The sequence below is a fragment of the Schistocerca nitens genome, chromosome 1 (genome assembly GCF_023898315.1).
Source record: "Schistocerca nitens isolate TAMUIC-IGC-003100 chromosome 1, iqSchNite1.1, whole genome shotgun sequence".
Taxonomy (NCBI): domain Eukaryota; kingdom Metazoa; phylum Arthropoda; class Insecta; order Orthoptera; family Acrididae; genus Schistocerca; species Schistocerca nitens.
In genome coordinates this window covers 38881118-38894655 of record NC_064614.1, presented here as the reverse complement: position 1 = coordinate 38894655, position 13538 = coordinate 38881118, and the positions used below count along the sequence as shown (strand labels likewise).

Here is a 13538-nt window from a genome sequence, read left to right as displayed (position 1 = left end):
TGCATGCATTTGTGAAAATATGTAAACTTAAAATAATTTTTAATCATGTGTAACTGAACTTAGTTTCGGGTTTTCAGGTCCCTTACTTTTGTGTCTGCTTGTGCACTGGCCATTTTTCTTTACATTCCTTCCCCTTTTAGCATAGAAAGATTGCTTGCTTATGTGGTTTCACAACCAAATGATCCATAACTTCCAGCAAATAAGAGAATTGCTGTTAAGAGTTGTCAAATTCCCAACAACCTTCAGTGAAATTTTGCATTACTTTTCAGGAAATAATAAGCATTAGCTGTACAAAAAACTAGTCAACTGCCATGTCAAAGTTTCTGCATGTTTGGATGTATACAAATTGACTAAAACAAGGAGTAGGCCAGGGACTTTTTTTGGTAAAGTGCAGCTCATTGTTCAGAGTCTCCACAGGTGGTACAGCACAATATTTCTCATTCACTGTGTGTAATGTGACAGAGTGGAAAAATGTACCAAAGAAAATGTGATGCTGTAGAGAAAGTTTTGAATTTTTGCTGGTGTATTGCCATGATATTTCCTAGTGGTTTACCAGCAGTGGCAGAATTTGTCTACGACAGATTCACAGTGGAATTGCTCCTGGAAGTTGTAAAGAATTCAGAATGTATTCATTGCCATGGAGTTCCAGAATATAATTCGTAGGTGATGGGCAGTGTGTGTTTTTTTTTATACGGTAGAAGGAACCATTCTTTTTGTGAAAAGTTGATAAGGCAGGATGATGACAACAGCGGAGAAATTGTGAGTTCAATTGATGCTGAAGGTTAGCCTTATGTAAAACTTCATCAATATCCTAATTCCAGCGCAGAGCAGCAGCATTTTATGAAGTTGTACATATCTGACAGACATAAGAAAAAAGCGAACAGTTGCCGGAAGGTTCATGAACTTCAAAGTGTGTCCAACGTTAGTGAAAGAAATTCTGCATAAAACTGCATGACCCAGCTTGCTGCTCAAGTACAATAATTCTACTGAGCTGACCCAGTAAAGTGATCTTGGAACATTGCAAAGAATATTTCTTCATACTGGTTGTTTTGGTAACTCGGACTTCATTTTTAGTGTCTATAAACTATCATATCTGAATTGTAACTAAACCAAAATATGGAGCTTCAGAAAAACTCTACATTGACTGGAATATGGAGAGATTCTTGGTTCAGATAACATCTCCTTAGAGATTATTCAAAGATGTGGTTCACCCTTCAGGTCAATACTTTTCAAATTGTCCACTAAACTGAGAAATTAAAAATTATCTGTAACTTGAAAAATGATGCTGTTGTCAAATTAAAAATGATGATAATGGTAAGCAGAAATTATTGGTTGGTATTGCTGCTGTCTGTCACAGGTAAAATTCTCATTAGAATCTTAAATAAATAAATAAATTCATTATTGTTATATCTTAAGAACGCACTTCTGGAGTCACAGTGGGGTTTCTGAACATCCAGAGGTGCAACAGAAATGACTTTGTTTTCAATACCATTCCAATAAAAATGTACAGAACAACAGCACCTGTTGTCTTAAGTCTACTAGTGCTGGAGAAAATTTTGAAATCAATCATGAGAGATCTACTATGTGGCCTTAACTGAGATGCTTTTATTGCCTTGGTTCAGGCATTTATTGTTGGTATGATGGATAAACATTATATTCACATAATATGTCAGTATCTTTCCTTATCACTCATGGAATAAAACAGCATGGTACAATTGCACCACCTTTCTTTCTCCCTTGCTATGTGAAATACGAACCGAGAACAAAGGTGTTGATCTTGTGTTACTTTTCACTGGAGGGCTCAATCCCAAAATCTAATCAGTCATAGAAATAACTGAACTCCAGACAATGGAATGAATCATGGTAACAACTCTTCGTATATTTCTTGTATATGCTGTTCTGCATTCTCAACAAATTGTATGTCATACTGTTGTAATTGTAATCCACAACAGGTGCTTTTTGTTGTATTTTATCTGCTGCTATCAGCTTAAAATGATGGCTCACTAACAAGCAGTACCGATGGTGTGGTTTATTTGCTCTTTTTGGGTTCATAGCAATGAATTGCCTTTAATTTTCACATTTGCGCACCAATTATTTCAAATGCGAGGGTGTATTTCCCATGTTCTGTGACTTTTATTTTGGGTTGAATGTTTACCTGGGTAAATATATGATGAACAGTCCCAGCGTTCAAAGTTCATGCAGTATCATAAAGTGGAAACTTTCTATTTTTGCGACCGGCAGAAAAGTATTATAAATTCAGTTGTCAATGAGATCAGTAGCCTGTGACACTGAGACAATGCCATACAAGTTTGTCCAGTTTTTCGTGTAAAGTTGCAAAATATACGTTTTTTTTAATTGGGTAGTGTGTGGGTGATTTTGAACAATGCCGAGAACAAGAAAAGTGCTAAAATACTGTTTAATTATGACCCATAAATGTTAAAGCTTTTCATGACACTCAGTGTGGCAAATTATCGTATAGAAAAGTGCATGATTTTGTATGGCATATCTAGATTGACTCTATAAAATAAAATCCAGAAAGATTGGGAGGACAAGCAGTACTAAATTAAGAAGTAGAAGAATTGTTGAAGTAAGGTACTTTGAGTGCTGCATATTGGGGATTTCTTTTTACTACATTGGATATTAGATATTTAGTGAAAGGCTACATTGATTAATCTGGTCGAAAAGAGAAGAAATTTTCTAACAATATACCAAGAGAAGAATGGGCAAATTTATCTCTCAAGCAGCATTCAGAAAATCCCTGTTCACCTAAGCAAGAATATTAAAAGAGCTTGTGCACCAATGATTAAGACGACTGTTAAAATGTATTTCTCAATTATAAAGCCAGCGTTGAAAAAGCCCATACCTAGTAACATAATCAACTATGATGATACAAAATCTGGTCAAGTAGCAGATAATTACAAAACGAGGGAGTTAGCATGCTAAAAAAGTGATAGATTCATCGAAATCTCATATTTTGATAAAGATTGCAGCAAGTGCCAATGGTAAATTGCTTTCTCCATATATACTTTATAAATCCGAGCATTTGTGGGATACATGGCAAAAAGGTGGCCCACAGGGAGTCCGTTTCAAAAGGAACAAGAGTGGATGGTTTGATCTACTGATATTTGAAGACTAGTTCTTTACAGTTGCTTTGCCCTATTTGGGGAAGGAAAATGAGCCAACAGTGATGATTGGGAATAATTTATCCCGTCACATGTCTTTACACGTTATCGAGGAGTGTGAATGGAATAGCATCTCATGCATTCTCCTTCCCATAGTAACACCCACATCCTCCAACTGCTGGATATAAGCTGCTTCAGACTAGTGAAAGCAGTGTGGCAAGCTATATTAAGTGAATGGTAGTAGTACAGTCGCAGGGATATTTTTCCATCTTTTCTGGTGCAGACTAAAAACTAAACTCCATCTACCCAGGCCTGGTAAGGCCCAACAGTACTGACTGACTGCTGTGTCATTATCTGCAGCCTAACATAACCTAGGCAATTTATGGTGAAAAAACCTCAAAACAGTCCAAAATCAATCCATTTGACGATATGGTTTGTTATTAAATTTATATCTTCGATGAAAATGGGTTTATTTCCTATTTAAAATTTGATTTGTCTTTAGTTTTGAATTTCTATCACTGATAATTTTTTTGTCAAAGTGCTCAATATATTTTTATTTTCAAGCCCTTGCTGTTTGTTAAAAATGTTATTTGATTGCCAAACATGCGTAGATTTCTGTTTCCTCTTAGGCAGTTGTTCCCACCTTGGGGTAAGTGCACTCTGAAGGGTAAAATGTAATTTTTGAAGGGGTCAAAACAAAAGGGTTCAATTTTATTTCGATTATGAAACTACATTATTCTTTAAAAGAACATTACTATTATCACTAATTTGTAAGACTAATGCCTATTACATAAGTTGCCAATTATTTTATTTTATTTTATTTTTTATCAAATTCCAGCATTAACACGTGTCACAATGTGGTGGTGGTTACAGCTTGTAAAACAAATGTGTGAATATCATCTTCCTCACATAGTCTAACCAGTACACACACATTTAGTATTTTGAACTATGCATCTATAGCAATAAAATTGGGACACATATGTCACGTATACTTAAGTAGATCTTGAAGATACCTACTGCAAGTACTAGGTAATTCTCACAATGGACCAGAAATTTCTTCATTGTTCACTTTGCAACAGATAAATGAACTAATTGACAGCACAATACCATAGTAACAGTGTAATGGCTACTACACTGCTGTCGAGCGCATGCAGTATTATTATTACTTATTTATTTATTTACACCTCAAGTTTGATGGGACCAAAATGAGGAGCAAATCTCCAAAGTCATGGGACGTGTCAGTACACGAAAATACAATGTAAAACTAATAACAGCTAAAATAAATGTTTATGAAACGAAAAAAGTCAGTCCATAAGTTTAAGTAAACGCAATCAACAATACAATAACAATCAGCTTAATTTTCAAGGAACTCCTTGACAGAATAGAAGGAGTGACCCATGAGAAAACTCTTCAGTTTTGATTTGAAAGAGCATGGATTACTGCTAAGATGTTTGAATTCGAGTGATAGCTTATTGAAAATGGATGGAGCCGTATACTGCACACCTTTTTGCACAAGAGTTTAGGAAGTCTAATCCAAATGCAGGTTTGATTTCTGCCAAGTATTAACCGAGTAATTATTATTATTATTATTATGATTAGTCGCTGTGGTCAGACACAAAATACTGTCAGTTCAGAAGTAAGGCGTCCAAAAATCAAAGGATTTACAAACATAAGGTGCAGGGAGTACTCTTTTAACTTACTTGATTTTAAATGTGAGTACAAAGTTTGGGTAAGCACATGTCCCTAGGAAGAGGAGTAATGCAGAGGAAGCATGTTAAGTAACAAATGTCTACTGTCATTGTGAATATTTAGCTTTCTTTGCTGAGAGGGAGTTGTAGGTAGCACACATTGTGCACTGAGAATTGCTTCGTTACTCTATAAACACAGGTTGTTTGAAATAAGCAGTCCCATTTTCTCATTGCCTCGTTAGTTTGTGCTTTAATGAAATACCTAACAAACTAAGTACTGTGTCACATACTTTTCGTCAATTTACAAGTAAAAGTGTTCAAAGAAAACTCTCTTCAATTCTAAAGTTCAGTTAGGCGCTAAAGTTTGTTGACAGTGGGAATAAGTGGGGGGCGGGGGGCTTGCTAGCTGATATCTGAAACATTATACATATTTGGTAGCTTAAGAAATTTTTCTTTCTTCATCCTTTCTTCTTTCTTTCTACTTTTGCTAATGTTATTTTGTCCTTTGTGTTTGCAAATTTGCCCCTAATAATCTTCCTGTGTATTTTATCAAGTATATTAGGACTGTAGCCTTAATTAGCAACTTCAGTTTTAACTGTATTCAGTCCTTTCTTAATGTTTCCCTTAGTAAGGGGAATTCTAATGACACGATCAGCTGTGGCATGAAATTTATTTGCTAATAGGGGACATGAGGAGTTACGTATTATATGGTCATTTGTGGTTGGTTTACAAAGTGTGACAAATTTATAGCCACCATTATTATTAGATATTTGAGGTCTAAGAAGTTTATGCTCTTGTCTGTTTAATATTTGATGATAAATTTGTTATTAGTATTAATTTTATTCATTTGGTGGTGAAAATGATTTGGCACATTTGCATACATCTTTGTGATGTCTAATGAGATGAATTTTCCTTTTACTGGTAATTCCTATCTTTAATTGTATTAATTAGGTCCATGGTATTTTTAAATGTATATTTTTATAATAGAGAGAAACATTCCACGTGGGAAAAATATATCTAAAAACAAAGATGATGTGACCTACCGAACGAAAGCGCTGGCAGGTCGATAGACACACAAACAAACACAAACACACACACAAAATTCAAGCTTTCGCAACAAACTGTTGCCTCATCAGGAAAGAGGGAAGGAGAGGGAAAGACGAAAGGATGTGGGTTTTAAGGGAGAGGGTAAGGAGTCATTCCAATCCCGGGAGCGGAAAGACTTACCTTAGGGGGAAAAAAGGACGGGTATACACTCGCACACACACACATATCCATCCACACATATACAGACACAAAGATGTTTGTGTCTGTATATGTGTGGATGGATATGTGTGTGTGTGTGCGCGCGAGTGTATACCCGTCCTTTTTTCCCCCTAAGGTAAGTCTTTCCGCTCCCGGGACTGGAATGACTCCTTACCCTCTCCCTTAAAACCCACATCCTTTCGTCTTTCCCTCTCCTTCCCTCTTTCCTGATGAGGCAACAGTTTGTTGCGAAAGCTTGAATTTTGTGTGTGTGTTTGTGTTTGTTTGTGTGTCTATCGACCTGCCAGCGCTTTCGTTCGGTAAGTCACATCATCTTTGTTTTTAGATATAAATGTATATTTTGTGATACATGTATGTTATTGATTAAGCAATTTATACCATCTGATCAAAGGTATCTGGGCACCCCAATATAATGTGGAATTGTCGACTGAGTGAATGTGCCAGTATTGAAGGAGGTGGGCAGTATTGTGTTGTCATTGCAGAAGCGTTAACAGCAGAATGAGTTGGTAAGGAGAACTCGGTGAAGTCTACCGTCATCAGATGCCACAAGTAACAACTTCATCAGTATGTTTCAACTCTTCTAAAGGTACCTAAGTTGACCTTCAGTGATGTAATTGTGAAGTGGCGTATTTATGGGTCTCTGCGAAAGTCGAAAGTGTGTCAGAGCCCCAGTATGGTGAAAGCTATGGTGATTCTCGTGTACAACTGTGATGGTGTTATCCTAACAGCAGACCGTCAGTGCACAGTATTACTGTTTGTTTTTGGAGCATCACCTGCAGCCAGCTTTGCGAAAGAAGCGGTGACACGTTCTGCACAATCCACCCATCATTTTGCACAACAATGCACGGGTGCATACAGTACAAGCTGTGGCTGCTCTGTTCGGTCGATGGGACTGGCAAGTACTGTACCATCCACCACACTCCCCGGACTTAAGTCCCTGTGACTTTGATTTGATGCCGAAGATGAAGGAACCACTTCGTGGCATTCGCTTCAGTGCTGATCCAGAGATTCGACAGGCGGTAGACTGCTCCATTGGCACCATCAACAGAACAGGCTCTGCTAACGGTATGCTACGCCCTACACATCGCTGGCAACAGGTTCTACATAACACTGGTGACTACTCTGAAGGACAGTAACAGGTGCAAACATGTAACTCTTTTGTATCGGTTGTGAATAAATAGTTACCACTATTTAAATTCAAACCCTCGTACTTTCGTAATACGAAAATATGCTATGTTGCTGCAAATCAAAGGTCTTTCCAAAACTTATCTTTTTTTCCCCCCCTAAAGTGCCATGAAGTTGTATGCTAGTGTATAAAACGTTAACCATTCAAAGGATTGATAAGTTTTTCAGTTCTGAGGGAAAATCAGAGGGAAACCTACTGTCACTTAGCACAGAAAAATTGTGTATTTGCCCAGGAAAAAGTACTTTTTTAACCGAGATATCCGGTAAAATTTCAGGATTTATTTTTTCTTTGTCCATGTATACACCCTGTGACCAGAACAGTGATCGAAACCAGTACCAGTAAATAAATGAACATCTTTATGTGTTTGGACTGTTTATAATAAATCAGTGTTTAAAATTTGTTATAGCCACTAACTTTCCAATAGAAAGAAGGCAAATTGTTTGAAAAAATTTCAAATCAGGTTTGCTTTAAATGCATGCTGTAATGGTCATGAGCGTTAGTTACCTTTGAGATGGGTGTGGTGAGTAGATGTTAGTCCAAAAGCCTAAGGCAACAATGACGCTAGTAACACCACCTTGCTGGGTTTGAACAATTTCGTGTAATGTGGCTACGAGGGGCTGGATGTTCCTTCCATGATGTAGCTGAAAGACTTGGCAGGAATGTAGCCACTTTACATGATTGCTGGCATTTGTGGTCATGAGAATGTACAGTCACAAGAAGACCTTACTCTGGATAGCCATGTGATACTGCCGAGAGGTAAGACCATCGTGTTCGGCATATGGCTCTGGCATAAAGTACTGCATCTGCAGCAGCAATTTGGGCATCAGTTGGCACCTCAGTGACACAACAAACTTGCAAATCAGTTAGTTGATGGACAGCTCTGAGCCAGACATCCTTTAGTGCGCATTCCATTGGCAGGAACACCCATTCCTGTCAGAGCAAAATCCTTTCTGACCCACTCCATCGTTTAGCCACTTTCTTGAAGTCCTATTTTGCAGCAACCTGATTCTGGAATAACCACCCACCTCCAGCTTCAGGAGACAGTTAATGACCTATCTACTAAAGCCACAATAAGAATTTCCATTGTCCATGAACCCACTCCATCACCCTTTTACATCCTTTTTTTCCAACCAGATATTCTTCATTTCCCAGTATTCTTAGCTGGTGCAGACTCCTCAAATTTCCTTTCCCCAGAACTCATTTTATCAGAAAACATCTAGTCTGTACACCTATAAATTCTTTTTTTCTATCTTCCAATATCATTACTACTACTACTACTACTACTACTACTACTACTACCACCACCACCACCACCACCACCACCACCACCACCACCACCCTCATCATCACTATAAGTGGCGGCGGCGGCTGCGGTGGCGGCAGCAGCAGCAGCAGCAGTAGCAGAAGTACTGCCAGTATTAAATTTATTATTTAATAGTCAGTATTACTTCTTCACATTGGCATTACAGATACTCAGATTATTTTAATGCTATATCTCATTTTTAAAATTGTTGTTTCTGAGGTAACTATGATGTAAAAAAGGTACTGTTATGAATGAATCCCTCGTCTGATGTAAGAGTGGGCTTGATGGTCTTTAATCAGACCAGGTTAAATAAACAAAACTGAAAGATTCTTAGTACTGGGTGCTTCATATTTTTAACCCATAAATTTTTTATTTCAGCATTAATAGTAAGTGCTCTTTTTCAACAGACTTGAGTTTTGTGTGTAGTTGTTTCATGACATTAAGTGTGTACATGTTTCTCACTTCTGTTTGTCCACAGAACCGCAGTGTTATTCCACTACCCTTCACGAGTTCTGATACTGAAAGGTTTACACAGTTTACTAACACCGTTCCACCAGGATCTATTGCAAATGTTCCAACATCTCTTGCTGTTAGCCTTCAACAGGTAACATTATTTTCCTTTGTGTTCTTTATATTACATTGGCGTGTTAAATTATTTGTTTTCTTGCCAGAGGAGAAATCATTTGAGTTTCAAATAACTGCTCTAGTAGGAAATATATTCTCAAACACTGTGTGCAAATGATACATCATCACAATGAATCATATAGAGTGTGACTGACTGTGAAACGTTTCTCTGTTGTCTCAGAGGCAAAAAAGAAATGCTCAGTATTTCCAGTTTTCATTGCTTCCTCAAAAATTTGACTACCTTAAAAATATTCACCTAACTTGAACAAGTTAATTTGATTTGTATGCTCTCCTCTATAATAAGAGCTATGTAAGTTAACATCAAATGTTTGTATCTCATTTCACATAATGATAACAGAAAAAAAACTGGACACAACTTCATCTTGCGAGTATACATATACTTTTATAAAACAACAAATGGAGCAGAGAATCCATGGTTTACACTATACCATAGGGCAGTCACCATGTTTCACATGTTTCCAGTCAGTTTTTGTCTTTATCGTTTGAGTGGACCTGAGTTCATAATTGAAATTCTTACAATTTCCTATAAATTAAAAAGAAATCTTTGTTATGCAGTGAAAGATTATGTGATTATGAGGAGTAAAAGTATTTATACAAGTTTCAGATTATGTATCATGTAAAAGATATTGTTGTATAAGAATTTCTGTGTATGATGATGATGATGATGATGATTTGTATGTCATTCAGTTTGATATTGCTGACTAGGATATTGAAAAGTAGAAAGTATATTCCAATGTGATGATTAAATGCCTTTTTTCTCCTTAATATGTGGTTATTGTTTATTTTTTGTCTCACTTAATTTGAAAATTGTATTTTCAAGATTGTAAAAGTCAAGAAAAAAGGTTATTTTTATTGGAACAGCTTGATCCAAAGACAGCACCATCATCATATAGTTGGGCAGCACTATTTCAGTTCTACACTGAAGAGCCAAAGAAACTTGTACACCTGCCTAATACTGTGTAGGGCCCCTGTGAGCAAGCAGAAGTGCTGCAATATGACATGGCATGGACTCAACTAATGTCTGAAGTAGTGGCTGGAGGGAACTGACACATGAATCCTGCAGGGCTGTCCATAAATCGTAAGAACGTGAGGGGTTGGAGATCTCATCTGAACAGCACATTTCAAGGCATTGCAGATATGCTCAACAATGTTCATGTCTGGGGAGTTTGATGACCAGTGGAAGTGTTTAAACTCAGAAGCATGTTCTGTAGCGATTCTGGACATGTGGGATGATGGATTGCCCTGCTGAAATTGCCCAAGTCCATCGGATTGCACAACGGATGTGAATGAATGCAGGTGATCAGACAGGATGTTTACATAAGTATCACCTGTCAGTAATATCTAGACGTGTTAGGGGTCTCATATCACTCCAACTGCACACTCCCCACACCAGTACAGAGCCTCCTGCAGCTTGAACAGTACCCTGCTGACATGCAGGTTACATGGATTCAAAGGGTTGTCTCCATTCCCGTACATGCCCATCTGCTTGATACAATTTGAAACGAGACTCATCCTGACCAGGCAACATGTTTCCACTCATCAACAGTCCAGTGTAGGTGTTGACGGGCCCCGGCAAGGCATAAAGCTTTGTGTCGTGCAGTCATCAAGGTACATGAGTGGGCCTTCAGCTCCGGAAGCCCATATCGATGTTTCGTTGAATGGTTCACATGCTGACACTTGTGATGTCCCAGCATTGAAATTTGCAGCAATTTGTGGAAGGGTTGAACTTCTGTCACGTTGAACGATTCTCTTCAGTCGTCGTTGGTCCCGTTCTTGCAGGATCTTTTTCTAGCCACAGTGATGTCAGAAGTTTGATGTTTTACCGAATCGTGATATTCACAGTACACTCATGAAATGGTCGTATGGGAAAATCCCCATGTCATCGTTACCTTGGAGATACTGTATCTGATCGCTTGTACATCAAATATAAGACACGTTCAGACTCACTTAAATCTTGATGACCTACAATTGTAGCAGCAGTAACTGATCTAACAATTGCACCAGATACATGTTGTCTTATATGGGCTTGCCAACTGCAACGCCATATCCTGCCTGTTCACATATCTCTGTACTTGAATATGCATGATGCATGCCTGTACATGTTCAGTTCTTCAAGGATAATAGAGAGAAGCTCAAATTGGAAAAAATATTTTGAGAATAGGGATAAGAGTTAACACTTGCAGTGAAGCCGTCAGGGGGGGGGGGGGGGGAATTATGTTTCATAATACTTTTTTCATATGCTAATGAGAGATGAAACCTGAAGATCGGTGGTGTTTCCCAAAACACTTGCAAACAAATTGGGTGCCATAGGAGGGGGAGTGTTTGTTGCAGTTGACAAAAATATTGTTTCTATCGAGGTCGAAATTGAGTCTGACTGTGAAGGTACCTGGCCATGAGTTAAAGGTAAAGGTGAATTCTAGTTGATTATCGGATGGTTTTATTTGACACCCAAACCACTGTGACAGCTGTAGAATCATTCAAAGAAAGTCTACACACAGTAATGCAGAAATATTCCAATCATGCAATATTAGTTTGAGGCGACTTGAAACTACTAAGTGCAGACTGGACACTCCAGATAGGAATATCAGCAATGTAGGAAAATACATATTGCTACTTACCGTAAGCCAAGTGTAGACTGGGATGTCTATGGATTCATTGCAAGTGGTACATGCAGGTAGTCTTGTGAAGTACTACTGAACATAATTTTCTGAAAACTGTCTTAAGCAGCTAGTTTGATATTGTAGTATCCTGCCTGTTCGCCTAATATAGGGTTCCTTGGAAACTGTTTTCTCGGATTGCTGGACAACAATTCAAGCAAATCAGATTAATGGAGTTTATTACAGTAAGTTAAATTGACAATATTTAACTTTGTGTATTCACAAAGGTACGTCGCAAGCAAATGGCGACATGCAAATAATCAATGTTCTTTGGTATATACAATTTCAATGCAAGCGAAACAGTTCAGTTCAGAAGTCACTGCTGTAGTATTTGGATGACAGCTCATCTTCTAGTGCAGCCACGACTATTCTCTTCATATAGATGCTGCTCCTGTCTTGGTGTCATCCTAGAGAGTGTACTATTGGCTGACTTCGTCCCACTCCCCTCTCTGCTCTTCTGTTCTTCATCGTTGTGCCAGCGCTTGTCGTTACGCTGGAACAGGTAGCCTACATGCAGTGGAAATATTTTAGGCCATGCAGCTTCAAACAGTCCTGACATTATTGACAATGTTCCGTATAGAGATGAGTGTTATTGATGTCCTCGTAGTGATGGTGTTTAATAAATCCATCAAGAAGGCTAGGAGAGTATTTTTGCTAGAAAGAGCTAATAAACAATTCTTAGCATCCCTGTTAGAAAATGAATGGATATTATTTAGTTCCAATTTTATGGGCATAGAGAAATTATAGGCAAAGTTTAAGTGGATTGTACACTACACCCTGGAGAAGTATGTGTTGAGGAAGTGGATTATCGATACAAAGAGCCACATTGGTTTAATAACAAAATTCAGAAATTGCTGAGGAAGCAAAGACTGTCGCACACTTGATGCAGATGACGACTGGCAAAAGTTAGTAGAAATTTGTGTGTGTGTGTGTGTGTGTGTGTGTGTGTGTGTGTGTGTGTGTAATAAAAAAATAATAAATGCGCAAAGCATACAACTACCACTATCATACCTTAGCAAAAGATCAAAAGAGCATGCCAAGAACCTGAGTTAGTTACATGGAGGAGTTGTTAAGGAGAAACTTCCTCATTTTCCTCTTTTTTTCCACACATTGTGTATCACTGGGTAAGTGATCAAAAATTTTCATTGAAGCATTGTGCATCCCTTTTTGTGCTAAATACAACCTTAAGGTGGAGTAAGAAAGTAATTTTTCCTTCTGGAATTGTAATTATGTACATCATTGTTCCCTTTGAACTGTTCTGGATTATTTACAACAAACTTCATGAGGGAATAAATATACTTTGAAGCAGTAGGTGGAATGCCCAACTCCTTAAGAGATGTCTACAAGATGATAATGTGTGAGCACGTTTCTGAGATAGAACACATTTAATATAACTTTTGTACCTTTTTCTTGAATAACTCGAAAACTGCACCATCCGGTGAAAACAGGTGGCAGTACCAAGTTGTTGTTGTTGTGGTGGTCTTCAGTCCTGAGACTGGTTTGATGCAGCTCTCCATGCTACCCTATCTTGTGCAAGCTTCTTCATCTCCCAGTACCTTCTGAATCTGCTTAGTGTATTCATCTCTTGGTCTCCCTCTACGATTTTTGCCCTCCACACTGCCCTACAATGCTAAATTTGTGATCCCTTGATGCCTCAGAACATGTCCTACT

The 13538-nt window shown here is 38.0% G+C and overlaps 1 protein-coding gene across 3 annotated transcripts in view; it reads left to right on the top strand.

The window, feature by feature from the left end:
• LOC126240858 (zinc finger protein 37-like) overlaps window positions 1-13538 on the top strand; it is a 156087-nt gene that overhangs the window by 76770 nt on the left and 65779 nt on the right. For all 3 annotated transcript variants that reach the window (XM_049947960.1, XM_049947959.1, XM_049947958.1), the window contains one exon: window positions 9044-9169. In XM_049947960.1, the coding sequence (XP_049803917.1) occupies window positions 9044-9169 (126 nt within the window). The remainder of the gene's footprint in view (window positions 1-9043; window positions 9170-13538) is intronic.